Source organism: Panicum virgatum, chromosome 6N (assembly GCF_016808335.1).
Source record: "Panicum virgatum strain AP13 chromosome 6N, P.virgatum_v5, whole genome shotgun sequence".
Lineage (NCBI taxonomy): Eukaryota > Viridiplantae > Streptophyta > Magnoliopsida > Poales > Poaceae > Panicum > Panicum virgatum.
In genome coordinates this window covers 24,376,142-24,403,960 of record NC_053150.1, presented here as the reverse complement: position 1 = coordinate 24,403,960, position 27,819 = coordinate 24,376,142, and the positions used below count along the sequence as shown (strand labels likewise).

At 46.6% G+C, this 27,819-nt stretch overlaps 1 protein-coding gene across 1 annotated transcript; it reads right to left on the bottom strand.

The window, feature by feature from the left end:
- Nucleotides 1-2,656: 2,656 nt before the first annotated feature.
- LOC120678717 (formin-like protein 6) lies at nucleotides 2,657-27,257 on the bottom strand. The gene is made up of 20 exons (XM_039960031.1): nucleotides 26,959-27,257; nucleotides 24,845-25,545; nucleotides 24,448-24,669; nucleotides 23,529-24,372; nucleotides 23,323-23,451; nucleotides 22,387-23,242; nucleotides 22,175-22,301; nucleotides 9,429-9,500; nucleotides 8,997-9,095; nucleotides 8,870-8,911; nucleotides 8,592-8,672; nucleotides 8,451-8,501; nucleotides 8,294-8,375; nucleotides 7,331-7,425; nucleotides 6,588-6,659; nucleotides 6,373-6,489; nucleotides 5,761-5,829; nucleotides 3,925-3,991; nucleotides 3,141-3,819; nucleotides 2,657-3,018 (listed from the first exon to the last, which is right to left on the bottom strand). The coding sequence occupies exons 1-19, from the start codon at nucleotides 27,029-27,031 to the stop codon at nucleotides 3,395-3,397; spliced, it is 4,224 nt and encodes a 1,407-aa protein (XP_039815965.1). The 5' UTR covers nucleotides 27,032-27,257; the 3' UTR covers nucleotides 2,657-3,018; nucleotides 3,141-3,394.
- Between the last annotated feature and the right edge of the window lie 562 nt (nucleotides 27,258-27,819).

Genomic DNA, 27,819 nt, shown 5'->3' with positions numbered 1-27,819 from the left:
GCGCGATAAATGATCCGCCACAACGTGGTTACTGGCTTACAGCTTGCCTGTGTGCGGACGGGAAGATGTACAATAGGGACGGCAGCACGGCCGTAGTCGAAGGTATCATCATGACGCCTGCATTTCGTTCAGGCACCGTGAGCTGCTAGCTGCCCTTTCTTTGCTCGTCCATGGCCGGCTTGTACTCTCACGATTTTGCATGTTGTGCATGTAAATTTTGCAGATTAACTAATAAGGGTGAAGCTAGCGCATGCTATTTCTTTGCGTAGATTCTCCAACGGTGCTGAAGATCTGGGCAGCCACATTTTTCTTTTGTGTGTCAACAATCTGATTAAAAATATGTGTTTACTGTATATATGTTACAATGGAGAAAAGGCATTTCTTTTGCAGGTTATTGATTTTGCGTGTGCCATAGATGCTCTGCCAGCGACATGTAAAACTCTGCGTTTTCTCTGTTTCTGTTTGGACATTCTGGTAGTACTAATTCACTATCGATCTCATTCCCTTTGGATTAGCAGCCGATTTCTCTAGATTAGTAGCCGATTATATTCTTGTGGATGCTGGAGGTGCAGAATCAGATCTTAGCGGTGGGAAAGGCACCACGTCGGTGGTAGCAGACTAGCAGCGGTGACCTGGCGAACGGTGATCCTAGCGGCGGCGCAACGGCATGTCCGGACGGCACATTCTTGGGCGGTACGTGGGTGCTGCTGATGCACGCTGTGTTTGCAACTAGAGATGAAGTTAAGATGCTGCCCATGGAGACTTTTTTTGTGTAAAAAATCCGGTGGAGAAAAAAAGCCATATCTTTTTGCTGGTTCATGATCTTGCAATTACACATATACTTTTGATGATCGATTGCTCTATAGCTAGCAGGCTTCATTGTGCAAAATTCTCATGATTTACTAGACCTTCGTTGACCCTGCACAGTGGTAAATCAGCCGCATACTTTACTATTTCTTGATCTATGTGGATTTCATCAGGTTCTATATTTGTGTTTGATTTATCTACATTAGTTATAAAGAACTTTCCATCTCACAAACCATAGTCAGAAATTATGTCTCCCATTGTTGTGTTCCTATAATTTTTGAAATTTATCTACAACAGCTATCAAGAACTTTCTTTGTCGCAAATTATAGTCAGGAATTACGTCTTTCATTATTGTGTTATTGTAATTTTGACTATCAATTATGTGGTAATTTAACCATATAATTTACTATTTCTTCTGAAAATCATACTCTGAAAATTGCATTCAATTGTTGCTGTCTTGTACTGTAATTTGACAAATACACCATGTGGTTTAATTGTGCCCATATTACCTTTTGTTATGCTTTGATGTAATGCTAATGCTAGTGTAGCTCCAGCACAGTCACCTGCAGATGACCATGCACAGCCACAAGCCCACGAGTCCACTGTCCACATGATAAAGATGACTATAACAAGAAGCTTCCTGTTGGACCTGAAGCACGAAGGCTGCTCGTGCTCCATACAGTGTTTTAGTTGTCGTTATTTCTTTATCAGAGGCATTGTACAAGCTTGTTTGTGCTCGGTATAACTGAGCATCATAAAGGTTTTTCTTACTAAAAAATATTTGCTATTATCAATGGACACGGTACTACAAGTAAATCTTTCTTGCATATATTGTAACGCCATGCATGCTCATTGCCAGATTGTGGTAACCCGCCTTCTATATTGTAGTCAATATAGTAATATACTATCGAGTTTTAGTAAACTCATCTTCTCATAATTATATTATGGTAACTTTAATTTGTCTCATCACAACTACTATATACATTTAGCTGGTATACAAGATCGGTTCCTCATAGTGAATACATATTGACTCTAAATTGTGGTAACATCCCATTCTAATTTATCATCTCAAGTAATTGAAATTCTTGCAAGTTATAACTATTTCATGGTAATTTTATCTTGCGATTATAGTAATTTGCTCTTCGGAATAAGTTTGATGCCAAATTGTGTGAAACAGCCCATCCTTATTACCATCTCAAGCCATTCGAATTCTTATAATTATTTTATCGTAAATTAGTCCCATCATTGTGGGAACTAATACCTTGAAAAAAGTTGAATCAAATTGGGGTAATTTCTTATCCTAATTATCACGCTCTTATTATTCCTAGGATCCTATGGGTTATAGTTCATGTATATTGATAAAGTGCCTAAATATATTTTATCGTAATTTGCATGCACTAGTCCACCAGCCCTCTCCAGTTCTAGCTTGTATTATCGTAACACGCGTACACATGGATGATAAAAATGAAAAATACGTACACATGCAGCAACGTGTCCACAAAGAATAATGTTCATGTATTCTCGTAACACAGTCAACTAGCTTGCATGCGGGGCACAAACGTGAACTCGAATCCCAAAACAATCGTAAACGAATTCATTGTCAATAAAATTGCCGTAGTAAATGTCTTCGCAGCGGCTCGACTCTAGCGTGTACTCGGCTCCTGCGTGAAGCCGTGAAGGAGGCAGAGGAAAGCGTCCACACGGTGGGTGGTCAGATGGCCGGTGGGATGGCCTGGCTACAGAATAACTTATTCTATAACCGGCCACAGAATATATATATATATATATATATCTAAATAGATTTAGTATGAAAACATATTACATGATTAATCTCGTAATACTTATTTTGTAACATAAATATTAATATTATTTGTATAAATTTGGTAAAACTTGAAATCGTTTGACTTCTCAGGAAATGAGAATTGCATTCTTTTGAAGATGTAGGGAGTAGACTAAAGAAACAACATTCCGTGCAAACGGAACTTTATTTTTACAACAGCTAAGAAAAGCCTAATTACCTAGACATACATCAGTAGTTATTCTATTGATCTATTTTATTTTTTACATTATGCGAGACATTAGCTACATGCAATCAAGAAGATAACAAATATTAAGGATAATCTATACCCAAAAGGCAAACTATCATTATGTCAGATTTGTACAGCTTGTCCCCAGGGTCGTTTCTTCAACAGCCCCCTGAGAAAGTATTAACTGCAGGAAATAATATTTATGAAATAAACTGAACAAAGCACTAATCCAAAACTAAAATGTACCTTATTGATAAAGAATTAAGCTGTTTTTTTGGTAAATCGACAAAGTGCTAAGATGCTTACCAGTGCAGTTAGTGACTTCCTTGTTACAGCTAGTTTTACTTCAATGTCAGATCCACAATACCCTGCATGATTCACCTAACAGACAGCAAGCGAGAGAGCACCATCGGAAAGAGGCAGAATCCACTTTCCTCCATTGTCAAAAAAGCTATTATCCCTAGTTCATCTGGTACTGTCATCATTTGGCACTAGCAGTTTGTGCAGGAGGTTGAGGTGATATATCTAACTCTTTGATCGAATTGTTTAGCTTAGCTTTCTCATTTGCCGATTCCTTTTTTTGAACCTTTATCATTTGCTGATTCTTTCTTACATGCTTCCTCATTATCGGATTTATTTTCCGTTTTATCTGTTTCTGCTTCCTTCTGAGCTTTCTTCTTTTCAAGGTCCAGTTTCTTACTATTGTCTTCTGCTTCCTTCAGAGTTTTTGTTTTCTCTATTTCTACTTCCTTCTGAGCTTTCTTCTTTTCATGGTGCAATTGCTTACTGTTATCTTCTGCTTCCTTTAGAGTTTTTGTTTTCTCTGTTTCTGCTTCCTTTTGAGCTTTCTTCTTTCCAAGGTCCAGTTGCTTACTATTCTCTTCTGCTTCCTTCAGAGCTTTCTTCTTTTCAAGATCCAGTTGTTTACAGTTCTCTTCATGGGAGCGTGTGAACAATCTCACAAAGTTTAGGAGTGTTGTGACTACTGTCAAAACACAGGAAAACATTTATGAATAAAAAATGTTAAGAACAGCAGTCTCCCATTACATAAACCAAAAATATTTCCAGGACAATAGGTGGAAAAGTACACCTTGCTCAAATGGACATCGCGCTGGATCTTCTCCAAAATAAAGCGCTAATGCATCCGCGTTTCGACCCTGCAGATGTCCAAATAACAGAACTTAGGACAATTCCAACAACCAAAACTAATGGCCATTGCGGGAGGGGTGGAGGTTATAAATAAAAAAACTAGGCTTGCTATTCAAAAAGAGCTAGAGGCGAGCGAGCCCACAACCACCAATTGGAAACTTGCAACTTTTATATCAGTTTCACGTCCCCAGCTCTTAGTTGGTTGTCAAATAGCCCGTAAAAGCTATTCTATGCATGCTACAGAGCTTGTGCCATTGCATTATTGGGGCAAGGTATTATATGCATGGCTTACAACATCTTTATGACCATCTAATCAAACATGTCGCCCTATTTCTCCATACTTGAAGATAGTGAATCCACAAAAGGTGCATGTACAGTGCATTACATGAATTATTAAACAGGATTACATGGACCCTCGATAGCACCATGCCACTCTTGAAACCATACAAGCACTAAATCATGCAGCCAAGTGTCCATAGAGAAGGATTTGACAGAAAGAAATAGTTATGGGTTGGTTGCTGATGAAAAAGAAGTTGTAGGTGTATTTTGGACAAACTCACAAAATAGAAGGTGAGTTATTTGAAATTTCTCAAATAAATAGTTATGGTAAAATTTTGAAAAAATCAGGGCAAAATGCAACAATGACAAGAAAATGGCAAAAGATTCGCAAACATAAAAAATCAAATCTTCATAATAAAAGGAGCACTAGTTAAAACTATGAGAAAAATATGGAAACGAGCCAAAAATAGTAAAATAAAATAATAAAAAAAAAGCTCGGTAGAAGCTTCAAGTTACAAATTATAAGTTCAATTCTAATCAAATATAGGTAATTAGTATCCTAATTAAGATATAGAGTTATATCCTAATTAAGATATAGAATTATGCAATCAATTTTATTTCTGAGCAAAGAAAAATAATCAATATTTTGCAAAAGAAATAATCATACTGAATTGAAAAAAATCAAGAAAAATACTATAATCAACATAAATGAAAAGTAGTATATGTCCAGTAACATAAGAATAAATGAAGGAACAATGTAAACTAAAAACAGATGATATCTAAACATGTGATAGGAAAACAATATCACATTGAGAGAAACTTGACAGTATGGTCATATGATGACAAAAAAATGTTTAAAAATACAGAAGAACTGCAGAAAGTGAGAGACAAATTTATTATGGTATCAAGTATATAGTATGTAATATATATAGTATGTACTACAATTATGGTAGAATCTATGAGTCTTTTATTTCAAATTAACTCCTACAATTTAAATGTTTCATGTCTTTCGAATTTGAGTTATTGAACCCTTCTCGATTCAACCATCATATTTACATGTTTAATCAAACAACTCCCTGCACCAATTAGTAACTTATGTACTTCCAACATTCCTTGTTCACTTTCATTTCATTTGGAGAAGCAGAGTCTACACATAATAGCTGTTGCTCTGGCTCCTACCTCGCCCTGGCCCTGGCTCCCTCAATTCTAATCAAACAACTCCCTCGCCCTGGCTCCTACCTCCTAGCTGTTGCTGGTGGTCTGGTCTAGTCTGGTCTAGTCTGGTCCTAGTTGTAATCTAAGAGAAACAATTTAGGGTGTTTCCAGGGTGTGTTACAGACCCTTCAACCCTGTAACCTTTTTGTTTTAGGGGCTCTTTACCCCTTTTCTCCTTCTTAATATATTGATGCGCAGTTCTCCTGCGCATTCGAGAAAAACATAATACTCAAAAGTCAATATAGGGCACAAAAAAATTTCAATCACAGAGAGATAAACATACCACATTAGAATAAAGTGAGGTCAAAGACCTCACTTCAGCTTCAGCGCCAATGAGAAAATCCTTCAGTGTCTGCCAAAAATGTGATGGGTTTACCATTTGACTATAACTATGGCGCTGGTAAACTGATAGTACATTCAAGAAATAACATTTCATGTAAAAGAGTTCACTGGTATCAACACATAGTTCTAGAAACCGACCAGGTTTGTGTGGTTACCTGGTCCAGGCACTGGTTCGATAAAACATCATTATTGGTGTGTAATAAAATTAAATAAATAGATGGTCTCGAGTGATGGCATTACCAACAAGAATCAGTTGCTTTATATACAAGTTGAAAACTATGGACAAGCAAATTCCTTAGCCTAATTGATTTGCCTGGACTATTTGAAAGAAGCAGTGTTCTGTGTTGTGGGGTTCAATTCCTCCCCAAATTTGTAATAAAATAATACTTTACGATTTTCTTATGAAAATGTACACCACATTCTTGGGTTTACAGTAACACCACCAGTTCAGCCTGGTTTTCTAAATTGTGCACTTAGGTGTGCATATAGTACTACAGCCATGTTAATTGCAGTTACTAAAGAATGAATAAAAAGATGCAGCAGTTGTAGTTACCTTGCGAAAGATCTCTGACACAGGACCATCATTTTCAGATGTAGTAAGCTCTTGCTCAACTTTCTCGAGTCCTTTATTTACAGCCTGCATTTCCTCTGCTAAAGACTTCAATTGTATCTGCATTATATTAGTTTATAAAGAACACAATAAGTATAAATCACTAATGATTAATATTCAAGATGACCAGATGCACAAAACTACATTCAATTGTACACCTTTGCTGCCAACTCTAAGCTAGCCAGGTCTTTTGGAAAATCTAGAAGTTCCGGAAGTTTCTCAGAAAGCACCTGCAGCAAAATGACTCAAACAGGATAACTACACAATTCAAGCATATGAATTAGGAATATAAATTTCTAGGAAGCAAACAGAACAAAACTTGTAAAGTTTACAGCTCTACTTAAACATAAAGTCATGCATAAGAGATAAATATAGCAAATAGAAACACGAAGCAGGACATCAACACAACATGTCTAGCTAAAAACTAAATTTCTATGTTGGTCCAACATATATTGATGTTTCTACAAACAAGTTATGCAGTCCCCATAGTGCATTGAAACACTAGAAATAAGAAATTACCCTTGATTAATAATTTGCAGCAGTCGTAGGATAACAAATGCAATTAGGAAACAATCCACATAAACAAATATCTTAAATTTGAGAAGTGGGCACTCTGAACCAGATTTATTCATACTTGGCTACCTGTTCGTGCCTTCCAATAAAAAAAAATCTAACCACATAACTGAAGGCAAGGCTAGGTTTAATTGAGAAAGTTTCTTTGTCAAAATTGCATGTAAAGCAAGAATGTTGAGCTAGCCTTGATAATTACAAGATAGTAGGCTGTACTTAAAATTACATAGTAGGAAAACCTTAAGCTGCCTTAGGGTATTTCACAAATATAGATGTTGTGCAATGGAACAGGGGTTTGAAAAAGGGAAACACATATTGAATATCGGGGTACCTTAGATAAATAGTGCATTAAAGTCATCTTGTTGTTACGGGCGCGAGTGTCACTTAGTTTGAGCAAGCTATCCAACCTGAACCCAACAGCAGAACCTACAACAAAACAAAGGAGACATTAGTGCGTTCACGAAGAATAAAGAGCAAAAGCAATTTAAAGGTATGACGCAAGGAAAAAAATTAAGGCATAACAAATTTACTTGAGTAAATACAAGTTTTTTCTCGAATGCACAGGAGAACTGCACATCATTATATCAAGAAGAAAGGGGTACCTCCCCAAGGGTTACAGAAATAAAGGGACTGTAACACTCCCTAGAAATAGACGAGTAAATACAAGTTGTCATCGCAACAAATATATGAAGCAATAAGCAAACATATTGATCCCTTCAAAAGAAAACTGGCTATATGATGTTGCACAGCCATTTAAGAAGGAAACATTAATTACAATTTAGGCTTCACGGCAGGTGCGAAGGGATAGTAATTTGAGCTGCAATGTTCTGAAATCTGAACCACCCAAATTACAGCAGCAGTTCTCAAGTCCAACTAAGCTTCATTGGACATGATAAAGTATAAAGTCATCTCGCAAAGTAAAATCCTAGCCAGTTAGCACCAATATTCTTTTTACATGAAGATGTAATGATGCTTAGCTAATGCCTAGTTATCAGTAACTATTGACATGTGGGTTATGAGCATTATGATGACTACACTAGCCAATTATCTCATGCCCTCAAGGAGAAAAAAATAAACTAGATATCATGAAAAATCATGAATGGAATTTTACTTACATGAGAGTATCATGTATTGCATTCCTTTATCCTCTTACTGAAATGGTATCGCTACACTACAATTTTGGATGTGATTGAAAGGCAACTCTTTTTTACTTATTATGTCTCGAATCTAAATGGGAGACAAGATGATGCAACAGATGCTCCTCAGGAAGTATCAATTTTACAATTTTTCTTACCTCTGGCAGTGCCTTGGTTCAATGCATTACCCAGAGAAAGAATTGTTTGCATAATCCTTTTCAACTTGACTGACCCCCTTATCTATGGACATCATGATAAACACAAGAAATTAATATCAACGTGTCAATAAATTTTCAGTTAATATCAAGTGCCTACCTCTTCTGCAGAACAATTAACAATGTTCAGATTTCTCTTAAGGTCCGAAACCTGAAAATAGTTAGAAAAAGATCAAATATCACAAGCACAAAACAAAACAGTATAGTTCATGATAGCAAGAATAGGAGCCAATTGCCAAACCTGAGAACGAAATTGGATCTTAAATGAGAAAACTCTCAGCTTAGATTCTACACGTGGTACTTTCATAAGCTCCATGAAGAACTGCAGCAGAAAGGTGTACATCAGAATCGACATATGAGCATACTATTCATATGTTTGTGCCTTGAATCACCATATTATGGATATCAAGGAACACTGACTTCAATGGGATGCTTTTCGCACAACAGAGGCATGTACATTCAATACAAGATTTAACTTTTGATGTAAATAAGTAAAGCAAACTATAGAAAAGAAGTCACCTGTTCGCATTCTCCAAGTATTTGCTCATCTCCTTTGTAACCCTAATAATCATATCCCAAACATTATTGGTTTCAACTATAATAACATATTTAATTAAAGATAGACTAGAGCCTGGATGACCTAAACCTTTAGAAGTTCTATTTCATCTTTAGTTGGAGTGAACTTAATAAGGTTGTCCACCTGGTCAGCATCCAGGACAGTATCATCCAAGGCCAGAATTGCACTCTATGCTCAAAACAAAAAACAGGCTGGTGTTACTAACAAACATGCGCAAGTAACTGAGTGGCCAAAGGAACACCAATGACATGCACTTTTTAATTCCTTCCAGATTATTTCAAATAGGTGCCGATGACAATTAACACAACACAATAGCCATTCCTACTAGCTTTGTCATGTCAAGTACAAAGTGCTTTTAACTATTATCATACATACCCACAATCATAGCAAGCTATAAGAAGCATTTTTCAGTACATTACAAAGACAATAAATGAAGTAATTAACATAGTAAAAAAATTGTTTCAAAAGATTATAGATATTTATATTATCTCATCATTTTACCATTAGGTCAGGCAGTGGCATTTTGACTTTGGTAAGCATGATTCCACAATTGTTAGCTCGGCGAAGATCAATCTGTGATAAAGCACACATGAGATGAGAATAAGCAAGAGGAACACACGAGGCATAAAGATTAAATAGCCACTACAAATGCCAGCAATGAAACGTCAACCAACCAAAATGAAACAGACAGAAGAGAAGAAAAAACATGAGCAAGACAGCAACGCAACAAACTGCAAGTAACTTATGTAACGACTAACGTGTATCTAATACAAGCACTTTCAAGAGATGAACTGAACAAATGTTGAACTGCTACATTCTGAGGCCACCATGTTATGAAGTCCCAGTTACGAAGGTAAAACCTAAGGTATTCTAAACAGGTCAGCTATAGACAGGTCCTGTAAGTTGCATAAGCTAATATCATGGCTTATTGGAGAAAGCCTAAATAGTGGATGAGAATGCAAAATTAAAAAAAAATGCTTAGCTACCATATACAATGGTAACCCCATGAGACAATATATGAGGACTTACACGAAAACTAGATTTTGAGCCTGTTTGGAGGGACTAAGTTGAGTGCTAAACTTTAGCATCAATTAACACTCATACCTTCGCTAAAGTTTTTGAGTCTTGGCGAAACTTTAGTCCACCCTATTAGCACTCCTGTTTTGATATACTACTGCTAAAGTTTAGCACTTTCACCTACTAGCACTTGGATCCAAACGGGACCTTTATTATTTACTCGGTGCGTTATGAATATGTTTGGGCAAACCTGATACTGTAGGAGCCAGGAAAAAGGGACTTGAAAGGGTAGCATATACCAAAAGAACTGTCCTTGGATAGAAGCACATGGAAATCAGCAACCCACATGCCTGAACCATGAACCAGGCAACCCTAGTAGTGCTTTTTTCAATATTATATGAGTTGATTCCTTTTTTGTGTGTGCGTGGGGGTTCCACCTCTAGCCTGCACGGCATTGTTTTCCTTAAAAATGATGGCATAATTTTGGCACTTGTTCACCTATTAGGCTTGAGAAAAGTTCATGTTGCTGATGCTACAAGGAAAGTAATAACAGAAACATCTTTGCACAAAGTAATACCAGAAGCAGAAGTACTAACGTGATGGCTCACGTCGCCTCCTCCCCTCCCACCCGACGCTGCCCCTCCCTCCAGCCTCCCGCCGTTGTCCACTCTGGCCACGGCAGCCACCCCCACGGCCATGGCTCCCTTCTTCCCGGCCTCCTCCCCTAACCCTACGTTGGGTTACTCCTCCTGATCCCCTTCCTCCCCGAAGGTAGCAGCTGGACGCTCCAAGGCCTAGTGGTGGAGCGACAATTCACCATCCTCACGTCGCTCCGTTGTCACCGTGACTATCTCCTTCAAGACTATCCTTCTTCGTGGGGCTTCTCCACCACCAGTTCCTCACAAAGCGGCTCTCTCGCCGGCTAACTCTAGTATCTTGTCTGGCGCACTGCCGGCTGAACAGAGGTCGAACGACGATGGCTGGAGGAAGGTGGAGAGAGACAAGTCCTGATGGTAAATTAGAATAATATGTTGGTAGTGCCTGTGACCAATTTGTCTGTGGGTGGTTCATGCCTACGTGCACCTTATCACCGATTATGTTTTTAGCTATTTTCTATTTTAGCTACTTGGCTTAGCAAACAAGCTACCCCTAGGTTGCCTGACTATATATGTACCCAAACTGCCATCTATTTGGCTTGAGAAATGGAAAACTTGTTATTTAGACGAATAGAGAGTCTCCGCACTCGTTTGGAGCGCAATCGGCTAGAATGCTTGCCTCCTCGACTGGTCCCCATGGATCTTCAGGCCAGGTGTTTCAACTGCTTCTTGCCACGCCACCGATAGATTGCCGCTCCAGCCCTGCTACTTCCATTGTCAAGAGGTTGGGCATCGGCAATACACTTGCCATAGGAGGGTTCTCGTCTCGAGCGGCGCAGCGTCTCCCCCTAGGACGTAGCTGGCTTGGCCCCCAATGTCCGCACCACGTCCCCCCCCCCCCCACACACACACACAGCTTCCATGGCTGGCTAGGCGATGGCGGGGGAGAATGGTGGTGGTCGCAAGCATCACAGCAGTAAACGAGAGCAGCGGGGCTTTGCAGGCGGTGGTCCAGAGGGGCAAACCCAGGCCTCTAGCTCCAACGACGTCTCGGACGAGATCTCCGGCGAGAGCATCCTGTTGATCTCTAATGACGGTGACCGGGCCGGCCGCGGCGCATCATCAGCCATTCCAACAAATCTCAAGGCATGAAGACAAGCTCACGCGTGCTCTCGTCGTTTTGACGTTTGCAAACTACCTGAACAACTCGACAGAATCCATCCAAGCTATGATTGCCAGGTGTTTCGGGATCAAGGAGGCCAATCTCGTCATGTGCCTTTTTGGCCCATCCAGTTTCTTGCAGTTCTTACCGGACGAGATGACAACGATGGTGTTCCATGGCGGTCAGCCAATCATCTCCACCTCCCATTGTCTCCACATCAAGCACTGGTCTCGGTTCCTTCGGTCTTTTGTTGCTTGCCTGCTGCCGTTTGTCGAAATTGAGCTGCGCGACATCCCGACACATGGTTGGAGGTGGGCACTGTGGGATAAATCATCAACTCGAGCTACTGGATTAGTGGAGTTCGTCCCGATTAGGAGGAGCGTCGAGATGTTTACAGGGTCGCCGCGTGGTGCTCGTCCCCTGATCGCATCCCTGCGGGCGTCGACATGAAGATCATGGAGCCGCCAATGGCGGGGGATCGTGAGACGTTCCCTCATTTACTCGGTGGATGTTTGATGTTACTATTCAATCAGTTACCAACAGTGGATGATACCCCGTCTCCTCCACCTTCGGCTGATGAAAATAGTCATCGTAAGCGCTGGAGACCGCGTAGTGGCCCGTCTGCTAACCTCCCTCCAGCGATGGCGGCGGTGAGCACCACGCTCACTGGCGCCCCTGGTGCATTGAAGACTGCGCCGCTTTCAAGGGCCGACTGCTTGGGTTCCGACGCTCGCATTAATGACGCCGCATTCCAACTCCCCCAACTCGAACACATGCCGCATCCGGTAGGAGGTGGTACCGGGGGCGCCCGACGGCGCCCCCTATTATTGCGTCGACGGATGGGGCTGCTTCATGCACGGTGACCCAGGAGCCCATGGTGCCTCGGTGGACCCGGTCGCTGCCCTTGATGTTGTGGCGCTTAGTCCCCAGGCATGCAAACCTTTTGTTCCAACAAATGACGCCCTGGCCCAGGCATTTTTCTTCAATGCAGAGTCGGCGGGCGTGGTCGTAGGGATCCTGGTTGCACATGCTGAGGTGGTCAAGCCGGGTCCCATGGAGGCTGCGACTACTATTGATTCCCGCCCCGAGGCCCCCTCTCCCACATTGGCGAACATTGACGCGACAATCGGATCAGAGGCTGCAACGGAAATCCATCTGGGTGGAGTCCCATTGGAGGTGGCCTTTGCCCCGGTGATAGAGGAGATTGGTCTTCCACCTCCACCTCTCCCCTGAAGACCCGACACTGCTGCCTCTTGACGCTGGTCTGGCCGAGGACAGGACCAGAGCGGTCTTGGCGGACATGGTCGCAACAACCCAATCACCCCCAGACACTGGTCTGTTCAAGGACGGGACCAAGACGGTTGCGGCGGACGATGGCGTAACAAGCTGCCCTGCGGTGGTGGTGGAAATCTCTTCAATGGATGCCAGGGCTGGAGCTGCGGCCGCTAGGCTAGTGGTCGATGACTAGCCGGGATGGTCTCTCTGCAGGGCCGGACTCCAGTCTTTTGGCTCCATCAGATCAGGTGGGGGAGGCAAACGCTCCATGCACCTGCACGCACCTGCACTGGAGCGGCCGCGCCCCCCCCCCCCCCCCCCCCACCCCTCCCCCCCCCCCAATTGTATATTCCCGAAGATGTGGCCTCGACCAAGCTGGGTTGTCCTCATCACCTGATGATTGCCACATCCTCACCTAGAAAAGCTCCACTGCCTCAGCTTGGCATCGCTTGAGCGCACAATTGTCCGCCTTCGGTCAAGGATTCTCTACCTCCACGAAGGGGCCGTGAACACATCCTTCTTCCATCAGCACGCCCGGTTCAGAAAGAAGAATTTCATTGCTAAATTGCTGGTGGATGATCATATCATTATTGATCAGGAAGGCAAGCAAGAGGCAGAGCTGCAGTTGTGCGAAAATCTACTGGGCACTGTGGAGGAGAGGGAACACACCATCGATCTGGAGGCCATTGGCTTGCAGCATCAAGACCTCTCAGTGTTAGAAGAATCATTCTCTAAAGAGGAGGTTTGGGACACCGTTAAGAGTATGCCACTTGATAAAGCCCGGGCCCCTGACGGAACTTGTTGGCACATAATCAAGGATGATATCATGTCAGCCCTCTCAGTAATACAGCAGGGTCATGTGGCTCGACTCAGATTGCTCAACACAGCTTTTATCACCTTGGTCCCCAAGAAACCAGATGCTATTTGGTCAAGGATTTCAGGCCCATAAGTTTAAGTCACAGTATTGCAAAACTGGTGACCAAGATCATGGCCAATCGACTAGCCCCTAGTTGCCCAACCTGACCCCTTCTTTAACCAAAGTGCTTTTGTCAGGGGGAGAAGCATCCATGATAATTTTCTCATTGTACAGCAGATGGTTAAGGCCTTGCACAGAAAGAAGCCCATATCCTTCTCAAATTGGATATGTCCAAGGCCTTTGATTCAGTCTCTTGGCCCTTCTTGATTGAGGTCCTACAACACTTGCATTTCGGTAGAAGATGGTGCAATCTGCTCTGCCTGCTACTCTCTACCTCATCTACACAGATACTAGTAAATGTGACACCAGGTGATGTTATTTTCCACCATCATGGTCTCCGACAAGGGGATCCCCTCTCCCTGATGCTATTTATTTTAGTGACGGACATGCTGAATTCGTTGATCAAGTATGCTATCCAACAGCAGCTATTGCAACCACTTGCTGTTCAGCAAACTACACATCGAGCCTCTGGCTATGAAATTTTGCGCCCCACAAGCAACGACCTCGAGGTTATGAAATTTTTACTTGACTTGTTTGGGCATGCCTCTGGTCTCCATACCAACCTGTCTAAAAGTTCTACATACCCAATTCACTGCTCTGAGGAGGACTTGCAGCACACAGCTAAGCATCTGGCTCACACAATAAAAAATTTCCCATGCCAATATCCCGGTTTACCTCTCACCATCAGAAAACCTACCAAAGATGTGCTCCTACCTCTTGTTGACAAGATTGCAGATCACGATCACCGACCGGGATGCCTGACAGACACTTCCACTTATATGATGATTGCCTTGGATCTTCCGAGGTGGGTAATTAAAGCCATTAACAAGAAGCATCGGGATTTTCTCTGGAAAGGGCAGGAAAAGGCTAATGCAGGAAACTGTCTTGTTTCTTGGGAAAAAGTACAACAGCCTCTGGAATATGGCGGTCTGGGCATTCCTAACCTGGAGTTCTTCGGATGGGCCCTACGGATCCGGTGGCTGTGGATGCAAAAAACAGATCCTAACAGACCATGGGCTGGTCTCCCAATCGAGGTGCCAGCGAAAGCAAAGGCACTGTTTGATATGGCGGTTGATTCAGTGGTTGGCAATGGAGAGTCTATCCTCTTTTGGACAGATCGGTGGCTAAATGGAAGTACTATGGCGGAATTGGCTCCTAATTTATTAAGAGCAATACCAAAGTGGGTGGTTAATTCTAGAACAGTAGCACAAGCACTTCAGAACAGAAGCTGGGTTTGGGGCCTACTGGATGGAGTGGTCTTGCAGCAGGGCATCCACGATCAGTTTAGACAGAAGTTAAATCAATCTGGAGTTTATAGAAGCAAATCAGCTTAGCAACCTGTTTTGTTGGCTCAATCAGGTTCCCACCCTGAAGACCCATTTGGAAGAGCTGGGCTCCATTGCAGTGTAACTACTTCCTTTGGCTGGCCATCAGACGACGCATTTGGACAGCTGATAGCCTAGCCAAGAGGGGTTTGCCTTATCAGGCAGGTTGCCCACTTTGTGACCAGGACCAGGAAACAGCCCAGCATCTCCTTCTCATGTGTGTGTTCACCCAGCAAGTCTGGTCATTGATCTCTCAACACCTGAACCTGGTCATAGCCTGGCCTGCCACCCCGACAACCAGTTTTTTGCTTGGTGGTGCTCTACTATCAAGTCTGTGCCTAAGGATCGTCGAAAGGGCCTAAACTCTCTCATCATTCTGGTCATGTGGGAAGTATGGAAGCATTGAAACTCGTGTATTCGAGGGAGTGAGACCACATGTTCAGGTGCTCCTGCAGAAGCTGTCTAGTGAATGTGTGCATTGGTGCTTGGCAGGAGCCACCAAGCTCAAAGAGCTCCTCGATAGGTCGCTACAACAGGCCCTCTATGTCCTGGTTGGCTTTGGGTCACAGTTTGGTCACAGCTTGTTTTTTGTAAGTAGCAAGCTAGTGGGTCTGTTGTACTGAGGGCTGAGGTTTTTCTAACCATTCCTTAAATGAAATGACATGCAGTCCTCCTGCGTCGTTCAAGAACAAAAAAACAAAAAAAATACCAGAAGCAGAAGTAATCGGCACAAACTCTAACACATGTAACAAATAACAGAAAGGGAGGTGTTCTATCTAATGACGGGAATAATTGCTATATTCCTTCAAACCTAGAAGGGTGGGTATATATAGAACCTATACATGTGCCTCTAAATGGGCCTCTATACACATGGGCTCAATATACTCCAACACCCCCCAGCAGTCTGAACTACCGGCGTAGCGGTGTTCAAGACTGGACAACAAGAAAGCTAACACCCCCTGCAGTCTGAACTACCGGCGCAGCGGTGTTCAAGACTAGACAAGAAGAGAGAACAAAGGGCAAATACCCCCCCGCAGCCACAACTAGCCACCGGCTACGTTGAGGCTGGATCGAAACTCCGAGAATGTCGAGGAGGGCAGCCCCTTGGTGAAGATGTCAGCAAACTGGGAGGTAGTCGGGACATGGAGTACCCGAACGTCGCCGATGGCGACTCTGTCGCGCACGAAGTGTAGGTCGATCTCCACGTGCTTCGTCTGCTGATGCTGAACGGGGTTGGTGGAGAGATACACGGCGCTGACGTTGTCGCAGTAGACGAGCGTGCTCTTGGCGAGCGGACTGTGGAGCTCCGCCAAGAGCTGTCATAGCCAGGACGCCTCCGCCACGCGTTAGCGACAGCCCGGTACTCCATCTCGGCACTGGAGCGGGAGACAACCGGCTGCCGCTTGGACGACTAGGAGACCAGGTTGCCGCCTAGGAAGACGGCATAGCCGGAGTTGGAGCGACGAGTGTCCGGGCAGCCAGCCCAGTCAGTGTCGGTGTAGACCACCAGCTCAGCAGAGGACGAGCGGTGAAGTACCAGGCCGAGGTCCACAGTGCCACGGACGTACCGGAGGAGACGCTTCAGCGCAGCAAGGTGTGACTCCCGGGGATCATGCATATGGAGACAGGCCTGTTGGACAGCGTAGGTGAGGTCCGGCCTGGTAAAGGTGAGGTACTGCAACGCGCCGGCCAGACTCCGGTGGGCCGTAGGATCAGCCACCGGATCACCCAGATCAGCAGACAGCTTCGCCTGAGTGTCGACAGGAGTGGAGCAGGGCTTGCAATCAGTCATACCAGCCCGCTCCAGAATATCGAGGGCGTACTGCCGCTGGTGAAGGAGAAGACCAGACGGGCGAGGCTCAACAGTGACGCCCAAGAAGTGGTGGAGCTGACCGAGATCCTTCATAGCGAACTCCTGCTGCAGAGAGGAGATGACACTCTGAAGCAACTGCTGACTGGAAGCTGTGAGCACAATGTCATCGACATATAGCAGCAGATATGCAGTCTCATCCCCACGGCGGTAGATGAAGAGAGACATGTCAGACTTGGCCTCGGTGAACCCCAGTGTCATCAAGAACGTGGCGAACCGAGAGTACCAAGACCGTGGAGACTACTTCAGACCATAGAGAGACTTGTTAAGCCGGCAGACCATGTCCGGACGACTCGAGTCCACAAAGCCCGCTAGCTGAGAGCAGTAGACAGTCTCTGACAGAGTGCCGTGAAGAAACGCATTCTTCACGTCCAGCTGGTGCACAGGCCACGAGCGCGAGAGCGCAAGCGAATCCCCGGAGAACCCAGCGAGCCTTGTAGCGCACAGTAGCGGGCTTCACCACTTGGCTGAAGGTCTCATCATAGTCCACTCCAGGTCGCTGAGTGAATCCCCGGAGAACCCAGCGAGCCTTGTAGCGCTCCAGTGTGCCATCAGCCCGACGCTTATGCGTCCAGATCCACTTGCCAGTCACCACATTGCCACCAGACGGACGCGGCACGAGGTCCCACGTCTGGTTGGCAAGAAGAGCTGCGTACTCCTCTTCCATCGCACGACGCCAGTGAGGATCCGCCAAGGCGTCGCGGACAGAGGAGGGTACCGGAGAGACCCGCGGCTCTCCCTCGGTGGCAGAGAGAGTCGCGGCCTGAGACGCCATCCGCCAAGTCACCATGGGATGGATATGCCGAGGATCCCGATGGACGACTGGCGGGTGGTACACCTCCGGCGCGGCTCTAGAGGGAGCCGGAGGAGGCGGCGGCGACGGCTCCGGTGTCGGCGTCGCAGAAGCCTCCGGAGCAGGAGACAGCGCCGTTGTCGTCGCCGAACGTACCGGCTCAGCGTACCGCCGCGAAGCCAAGGTCGGTGCCGAGCGAAGGCGGTACACCTGCACCGGCTGAGCGTACCGCGCAGGGGCAGGGGAAGGCACCGGGGCCGCGCGTGGCGCAGCGGGAGACACCGGGCCCGCGCGCGGCACGACCGGAGGTCCGGGGGCCATGCGTGGCGCGACCGAGGGCCCCGGGGCCGCGCTCGGCGCAGCAGGGATCACCGGAAGTGGTGTCGGTGCGCCGGGAAAACCTGCAGGAAAAGGAAAGACAGGTAACAGTGGCTGGACCACCGGGTCAGTCGGAAACAGGGACGCCAGCTTGGGATCAGGAGAAGGTGTGGAAGAGGTGGAGTAGGGGAAATCCGACTCGTAGAAGACAACGTGTCGGGAGATCAGAATGCGGCGAGAGGTGAGGTCAAAGCATCGGTACCCCTTGTGGTCAGGGGAGTACCCAAGGAACACACAACGAGTCGAGCGGGGCGCCAGCTTGTGAGAAGCGGTGGCGGACGTGTTAGGGTAACACGCACACCCGAAGACCCGAAGGTGGTCGTAGCGAGGAGGGGTACCGAAAAGAACGTGGTGTGGTGTGAGAGCAGGAGAAGCAGTGGACGGAAGGCGGTTGAGCAGGTAGGTGGCGGTGTGGAGGCTCTCAGCCCAGAAGCGCGGGGGAAGAGAAGCCTGGATCAGAAGGGTGCGCACGACGTCGTTCGTCGTGCGATTCATCCACTCAGCCTTGCCGTTCTGAGGAGAGGTATACGGACAAGACATACACAGCTGAACACCCCGAGACAGGAAGAAAGACCGGGAGGTGGAGTTATCGAACTCCCACCCGTTGTCACACTGGACGGCCTTAACGGTGAGGCCAAACTGAGTGGACACCTAGGCAAAGAAGTGGAGGAGGGTGGGGAAGGTCTCAGACTTGGCGCGCAAAGGGAAAGTCCAAGAGTAATGAGAGAAATCATCAACAATGACCAGATAATATCTATAGCCAGACATGCTGAGTACAGGAGATGTCCACAGGTCACAGTGAATGAGATCAAAAGCATGTGCAGCATGCGAAGAAGAAAAAGAAAACGGAAGTCTAACATGACGACCTAACTGGCACGCATGACAGAGGTGCTCAGCAGGAGCCCTAGTACATGGAACATCGGTACTACGGCGGAGCTGAGCCAAAACGTCGCGGCCGGGGTGACCAAGCCGGCGGTGCCAGGTGGTGGAAGAAGGCGTCACGGCAAAAGCAGAAGACGAAGAAGCCGAGGCAGCGGAAGTAGGAAGCCGAAGAGTGTAAAGGGGCTCCGGGCTGTCATATTGGAGGAGCGGACGCCGGGAAGCCGAATCCTTCACAGTAAGACCAGAGGAGTCAAATTCGATAGAACAGGAGTTGTCAGCAGTAAACTGGCGAATAGAAAGAAGGTTGTGAACCATTTGAGGAGCAACAAGAACAGTAGGAAGTCGAGGAGCAGAACCCACGGCGGTGACAGGAAGGCAAGACCCATCACCAACCTTGATAGAAGAAGGACAAGATGGGTGTGGGGGTCGGACAGAAGAGAGGATACCAGCATCGGGAGTGGAGTGGAACGAGGCGCCCGAGTCGGCGATCCACTCGGTGCTGATCGGCGGCGTCAGTCCCATGGTGCTGAATGACTGCGCCAGAGCGGCCTGGTCCCACCCCCCAGGCCAGGTCGGCTGCTGGCTGGGCTGAGTGGGCGGGGTCCAGGAAGGCGCGAAGAGTGGAGCAGCGCCAGTGAACATGGCCGCCGGCTGGAGCTGAGGACGAGGCCCCCCTCCCGGTCCCTGGAACGGCCACATCGAGATGCGCCCTGACCATGGGTTGCTGAAGGATGGCCAGGGCGTACCTCCAGCGGTAGGGGTGGGAGCGGGAGCCGGAGCCGGTGTCGGCGCGCCGCCCCGACGGCCCCCACCGGTACCGGTGTTCCCAGAAGCAGGGCCACCAGTGCCACCACCACCCCGTCGCCGGCGATGTCCATGGCCCCCCCTCCTTCGGTCTGCCCGGCGGGAGTAGCACCAAGGAGGGAGGTGGCAGGAGCAGTGGAGGAGGCCGGTGGAGTAGCAACGAGCGCGGCGGGGTTGGGCGAGGACGATCCGGGCGCGAGACCCCTGGTGATCTCCTCGAGGGCGAGGTCGTCCCGGACCTGCAGGAAGGTGGGGAAGGGCCTTTGGCGGGCGATCCAGCCCTTCAGGTGGTCGTAAGTGCTGCTCAGTCCTCGTAGGACATTGAGCACCAAGACTCGATCGGACACTGGATCTCCGAGGTCGTGAAGAGCATCGGCCATGCTCTTCATCCACCGGCAGTACTCACCGACGGAGAGGTCCCCCTGCACAAAGGTGCGGAAGGTGGCGTCGAGCTGGAGGGCGCGATACTCGGCGTTGCCGAGGAACTGCCCCTCGAGCGCCACCCAGGTCTACCGCGCGGTGCCGCCGTGTGTCCTGACGGGGTCCTGAAGATCCAGGGAGATGGTCCCGAAGATCCAGGACAGGGCGACGTTGTCGAGGCGCAGCCACATCACGTCCCGCGCCTCGATCGGCGAGTCGACGAGGACGTGGTCGTCGAGGGTGTAGCGGCGGAGGGTGAGGAGGACCTGGTCCCGCCAGCGGCCGTAGGAGGAGGACGCGGGGTCAAGGAGGACGGAGACCAGAGCCCTGATGTTCTGGACGCCGGCCGCCTGGAGGTGGAGCTGGGCGACCATGGGGTCAGTCGGGTCGTACCGAGCTCCAGCTCCAGCGATCGGGGCCTGGCGGGAGGAAGAGGCGCCGGGCTCGGGGTCGACGGGCCGGCCGAAAGAGACGCGGAGGAAGCGCTCCGCCTCGGCGACCCGGAGAGCGAGGGCGTCGGCCGTGGCGCGCTCACGCTCCTAGGCTAGGGAAGCTGCGTGGACCCGCTCCTGAGCCGCCGAAGCCTCCGACTTGGCGGCGAGGAGGGCCGCGGCGAGTGCGGCGTCGGCCGGCTGCCCGCGGATGGCGATGGTGGAGAGCGGCGCATCCGCAGGCGGCATCCCGAGCCCGGTCCACGCAGTGTCGGACGCGGCGTCGACAACGGGGTGCTTGCCCGCTGCGATGGCGGCGCGGTGGGCAGCAGCAGCGGCGTGATCGGCGGCTGCGTCCTCTGGAGCAGCCCCCGCGGCGTGTAGTAGCTGGGCTGCGGCCCGCAGGACCGCCGGATCGGCGCCCGCGGCCTGCAGCAGTTGTGCTGCGGCCCGCAGGGCGGCCAGATCGGCACCTGAGGCGGTCGTGGCGGCCTCCACGGGCTGCTCCACCACGGGAGGCGGCTCCAGGGCCTGCTGCAGAGGACCCGCGCCGGGTCCCGCGCCTGGAGCAAGGGGGGCGACGTCCCCAGCCCCTGCGGCGGCGGGTGCAGCCGCGTCCGGCCCGAGATCGGCGGCGAGGACCACCGCAGGGGCGGCGGCGGCGCAACCAGAGCCCGCAGCGGCCGCACCCTGGGCGGATCCCGCAGGTCCCGCCGCGCCCGCGCCCGGCCCTGGAAGGGCGGCGGCGGATCGGGACCAAGCGCCAGGACGCGAGGCAGAGGCGGAGGCGGCTGCAGGAAAACCTGGCGGCGGCGGCCGGGCGCCGATGGCCCAGGCGCCCAGATCCGCGCGAGCGGGAGCAGAGGAGGGAGAGGAAGAGTAGAGGGGAGGGAAGGAGGAGAGGGGCAGCGGCGGCGCCGGCGGCGGCGGGGCCTGCGGGCTGGAGCATAGGAGGAGAGAGGAAGGTGAGAGAAAACCTAATCCTAGGCTAATGATACCATAATGACGGGAATAATTGCTATATTCCTCCAACCCTAAAAGGGTGGGTATATATAGAACCTATACATGGGCCTCTAGATGGGCCTCTATACACATGGGCTCAATATACTCCAACACTATCAAACAAGGAAACAAAAATAAATAGGTGCTAAGGAGTACTTATACCCATGTTTAAACAATAAATTGCAAGAAGCGGTCTTTACTAGTTACCATAAAAATTGGACTCGAATGTGCAACACAAAACAAGATCAGGGTGACATCACACTGGTTGGAGAAAATGAAGTGCAGAGACATGCTAGGACTAGGTAAAACAACTTACAAGATGAATTTTCTCTGATTTAGGCCCAGATGCACGATTGCCTGACTTGTCTGAGCGCCTTGAATCTGAATTTGGCAGAACAGCTGAGAAAAGATTTTCCAATTCTGACATATCAAACACTGGGGCTCTGTGTCACCGAAAAGACACATTAGCTTAGAAAATTGCAATTCATATGATCATTAACAAGTTCAGTCAAGATGCCAGTGAGGTACTTTAAAGTTTCGTCAGGCTTTTGTGACTCTGCCCACAAACTACCATGCATTGCTCTTGTTACTTTCACCCAATGAAGTGGTTTTAAATTGGACCTTCTGGACATAGCCTGACCAGAGTGAAAGCTCTTTGACGTCGGACCTGAAGGAGGTGCAGGTCCACGCCCCTGAGAACCAAGCAGTTTAGCATTACCACCGGGAGGTGCTGGCGGGGGTACAGCGTTGCCAGAAGCTCCACTGCGACCTCCATGGGAGGGTGGTGGTGGAACAGGAGGTGACGGCATTGAATTGCCCATGGGGTTGGGTGATTGTTTTGATGAATAGCATGGCGGTGGGGGAGGAGGGGGACCGGAAGTTGTTCCAGATGGAGGTGGCGTTGAAGCTCTAATGGTAGATGAAGAAGGAAGTAGTGGAGGTGGTGGCGGTGCAGGTCTTCTGGGAGAGCACCTAGGTGAAGGTGGGGGAGGTGGGAATGGAGGTGGCCCAGTCAGATTAAGAGGAGACGAACTAGAAGCAGGTGCTGGAGGTGGTGGCGGTGGTGATGGTGCATTAGACCTAAAGGGTGGAAACCTAGGAGAGGCTGGAGGCGGGGGTGGCAGTGGCGATGATTGTGGTTGCGGTGTAGCTGGCACTGGAGGTCTGAATGAAGTTGGAGGGACAGGCACAGAATCTGGAGGCAGATGGTAAATACTAGAAGAACTGGAAGTTGCTGATGACATGGGCAGTGGGAGTGGTGGTGGAGCAGAAGTTTGCAGCGATTCATTTGCGGCGCTAGTTGAAGATTTCTGAGGATTCGTGGGCAGAGTACTAGTTTCAAGTGACTGAAATGTAGATTGTCTCTCTGGATAAGATGGAAGGCCTACGAAAAAGAAAGAATTTAATTATAAAAAATAAACTACAAGAAAAAATATATAGTCTTAATATGCATGATGACTTAACCTGAATGCTTGAGAGCAGGTTGAGATGAGTCTTTTGGTTCTGACATCATAATAGCATCTGATACCAGCAAAGATGGTGGTGATGGTGGAGGGGGGCATGGTGGCATACCTTTTGTTATAACAGGAGTACCTATCACATTATCAAAGGTTAAAGCATAAATAAGGATTATGGTATCATGTGGTTGTCGAATATCAATTAAGCTACACCTGTTGTTGCTGAATGTTGTCCTGATGGTAGTTTTGATGTAATTTTGACTACACCAGTTGAGACATTTGATACTGTAGTCGAGGTTATGGTTGAACTACAACTCTTAGAGTGTCCAGCATGTTCTTCCAACAGAGTTGTAATTCCAAGGGCTGAAGGGGCGCTATGGAATCTTGGGCAAGCTGAAAGTGATCTAGGACTGGAGTTGCCAGAAAGAGCAGAGCACGAAATAGAAACGGGAAATCGATGTGACATAGTTGTAGTGGGTGAAGAGCATTGGTCTGAACCATGTTGCTCATCAAACTTAGCATTTTGATCCTTAAGAACCGGTTCGATAGATTTCACAGTCGACGGGACAGCCTTTTCCAGTGAAGTTGACTGTTCGGTATTACTGTCAACCTCGTGAATTAGAGAGCCTAGATTTTCTTGGATGACAGAAATTCCAGTTTTGACTTCAGAATTAGTGGATGGCTGCAACAGGGTCAATCTTCTGCCACCAACACTTTCCTGTTTGTTCACATAAACTGAGGGGTGTAAAATGTTGCTTGGTTCTTGTTGAAGATTGTCAGAATGCTGGTTGGTTGGAGAAATTGAACCAAGCTCTAATGACTCTGCTTCTTTCTTACTTGGAGACAAGAATCCTTGCCTCAACTGTATATTTTCTGTTGAAGTAAGTCGCTGGAAAAGTTGGATTGCAGCATCCCCTGTCGGATCTAGCCAATCAACATTGCTGAACATCTCTTGAACCTTTGCAAATGCTTCAATCGGTAAGCCCTCCTTTTCTCCTATACCCGAAACTTCCATGGGACCGAATTGATTTGCCGTGTCCATTTCTGATAAAAGAACCTAACAAGAGGACAAAATAAGTTAGTAATTTCTAAATAGCTTCAGGAGAAAAAAATCACGGCAACAAATACATACCTCAGCCCTGAATTCCTTTGGGAATCGATCTTTGGTATCCCACATCATGTCAATTTCATCACGGTTTAACATTAGAATGTTAGATCTAATGAAGGCTGTATTGAACATGACTCGGAACATCATCTCTTCTCGTTCTTGATCAGCATCAAGGCTAATACATTCAAGGACAACATCACCTTGAATATGGCAGTTGATGTCAATCTTAATCAGTTCGCAATCTGCCTGGGTAACATAAAGGAAATTTCAATTAGTATTACAATGTCATCAGAAGGCAATGGCATACCAAATGAGAAAATTTAAACAATGTCATCATATATGTGTTCTCATTCTGCATGCTAGTCATAAAATGATGGACTTTCCAGTTCTGGAATAAGAAAATGGTAAAAAAAAAACTAACCTTCTTGTAAAGCCGAACATATTTGCTCCTTTTTGGTGTTGCAAAGAGCACCTTAGGGGTGTTACTTGTAGCAAGTAAAGGATCCTGTCCATAAATACGGAATATAGGTCGACATCCACCTTCTGCATTAAAGCCTGGAATGTTTCTTAGTATCACACAATCTAAAGTAAGTGCCCGATCATGAGGTGGCCACTCTGAGCTCATGTTCCTCCGAGATATATAATGTAAGTATCTTATCTGAGAAGGCATAGGATTTAACGGCGAGAGCAACTGAACCAGCTCACGAGGTGCTTGCCGGTAAATCATCTCCAGTGTCCTTTGCTCACCAATGAACTGTTTTCTGTACAACAGCAATCCTGCTAACATGAATGCAAGTACAGCCCAGCCACCACGCTCACAATGCATTATTAACACATTTTGCTGTCCCAAAGAGAGCCAACTCTCCCCCGACCTTAAGTAATGATGAATCATTTCTATTGTAAGGAGTGGGCACCCCTCATATTGTCTGGGATAGTCCATAACTACCATATCATAGCTTGATAAGATATTTGCCAATAAACTTTGACTTTCTCCATCCCGAAAGTTGAAGACCATAAATGAAGCATCAGCGAAGTGGCTCCGAAGTTGCGTAACAATGTCAGTAATATAATCTCGGTACTTCTCATCATCAAAGACATCAGATGTGAAGCAAGAATCAAACACTACAGTGAACAAGATAGGAATAGTAAACATTTTAGCAGAAAGCCAATAACACTTCAGCAAACCAATTCGGAAAAGGAAAACTGATATATATTAAATCCTACAGCTTTTACACTATCAACAAGTGTGCCTTGAGCATGAATACTTCCCAAATTCAAATACAATCAAATCTTGTAGCATCATCTGCACAAATCTCAAGGCAGTTTGGAGGGCTAAGATGGTTAATCTACAAACATGTACAAGTAGTTTGCATTTTTCCCATTAATCTTCACCGGAAATTAGATACAATAACATTCATAAAACAAACAAATATATATTTCCATCATCAGTGGAGAACAACAGAACCATAATCCAGGTGTTCCACAGTATGCATGGCAAATTAAACTTCAAAAAGAAGAAAAGTGCATGTATCACAAGCCATATTAAGTTTAAAATACTTAAACTTGCAAGTAAGAAAATATGAAAAAAGTGCAACAACAAAATAAAGAAACCAGCCTCACTTGTCACTTCTATCATTTTTCCTTTTCACAGTGACAAAATACAACAAAAGTAGTACAAGACAACTAAACAAGATAACTGAAATTTGATTTAGAAAACAATATAGCAGTATAGCAAGTAGAACTGGACATCTATCCTTTTCCCTTTTCACACTGAAGCATTGGTAGTCACAAAAGGCATGTTTTAATATTAAAAGGGATAGCTATTAAGCCATACAAAAATGGCCATAACAGCATTTTCCTTAAGCTGGCCCGAACCAATAATCTATTCTAGTACACAAATGTGAGAAGGGCACTAAATTCGTTGTTACTTTCTCGGATTCCTTTCCTTTTGTGGGCGATTCTGATCGTTTTTTGGAGTGCTATTTGTGATAACTGAGTGATGGTTCTTAATTCGAATAACTAGTTTGTATTTCAAATCATACACTACTGTTCCATGTCAAATTATCTGGGCTTGTCAGTTTGGACTTCATTTCCAAAAATTTCACCAAGATGAACTTATGTTATTGTTCTACTAGTTTACAGTATCTCCTACAGTCTTGGTTACAAGAAAAATTAAGGAAACTTAGACCTATGACAAATAAAAAAATTCGACAACACAAAAATATAACAGCACGATGTCTGGAGTAGAGCTGCTAAAGCTTGATGGCAACTAAAATTTCCAGTCTGATCCCAAAACAGCCTCTCACCACAACAAGTGAAGACGAATTGCGCACGACAAATCAAGACATGGAAGGAGAAATTAAAAAAACCCACCGAACCATTTCTAATAATTGCTGCATCACCGCCAGACATATTCACCACGGCATTCCCAAATGGAAACGCAAACCAGACGACCATGCATATAGAGTTTCCATGCAGAACGGACGCTGGCATTGACGAGGCAAGCGGGGATGATTGGGCAAGGGGCAAACGCACCGTACACGCGCTCGGTGATCTCGAGGAGCCCGTCGGGCGGCTTGCGGTAGAAGAACTTGCGGAAGAGCGCCATGACGCGGGCCCCAGATCCGCCACCAGGGAGGAGCCCTACCACCAGGAGCCCCGTCGCGCCGCCAGCGCCATGGATCCCCCCGTCCTGGTACAATGCGCGTGGGGGTAGCCACGCGAGGAGGGAAAGGAATCGCAAATGCGGGCGCGCGCGGGGCGCGCGGCGCGGGGCCTGACCGCCTGGCGCGTTGTTGCTCGGCCCCAGTGCTAGGTTTTGCAGCCTCCTTCCGGGAACCCTCTATCCTCTTCCTCGCGACCCCTGGCTCCTGTCCTGTGTGGGGGGTTATGCATTCTTCAGTTGATGGTTCGCAACCATCATGTGAAGCGTGCATGCTGAGTTGCTGACCACTTTTTAGCTCCTTACATGCAGACATACAAGAATAAATAAAATTTGCTTACATTCCTTGAATGCAAATATGAAATTAAAAAATTATAATTTTTAAATTAAAAATCTTGATTAAATTTTGATTGCATCATTATGTTTCGTATGTCAAAATCCTCAAAACAAGACCATACTTAGATTATATTTAGATGATTTTTTCTACTAACAGCTTTTTATTTACTGCTGAATATAGATGCCGAACAATAAGACCAAATGATTGTTCTACACGAGCAAAAGATTAAAGGTTAAGTAGCATGAACAAATAATTTAACAACGCAAACAAAATAGTTTACAAAGTGAACATAATAGCTCAATGCGAACAAATTCTTCCTACGGTCAAATACTTTGTTATGCAAATTGAATAAATAATTTTAACACTACAAATAAATCAGTTTACAAACATAAACAAA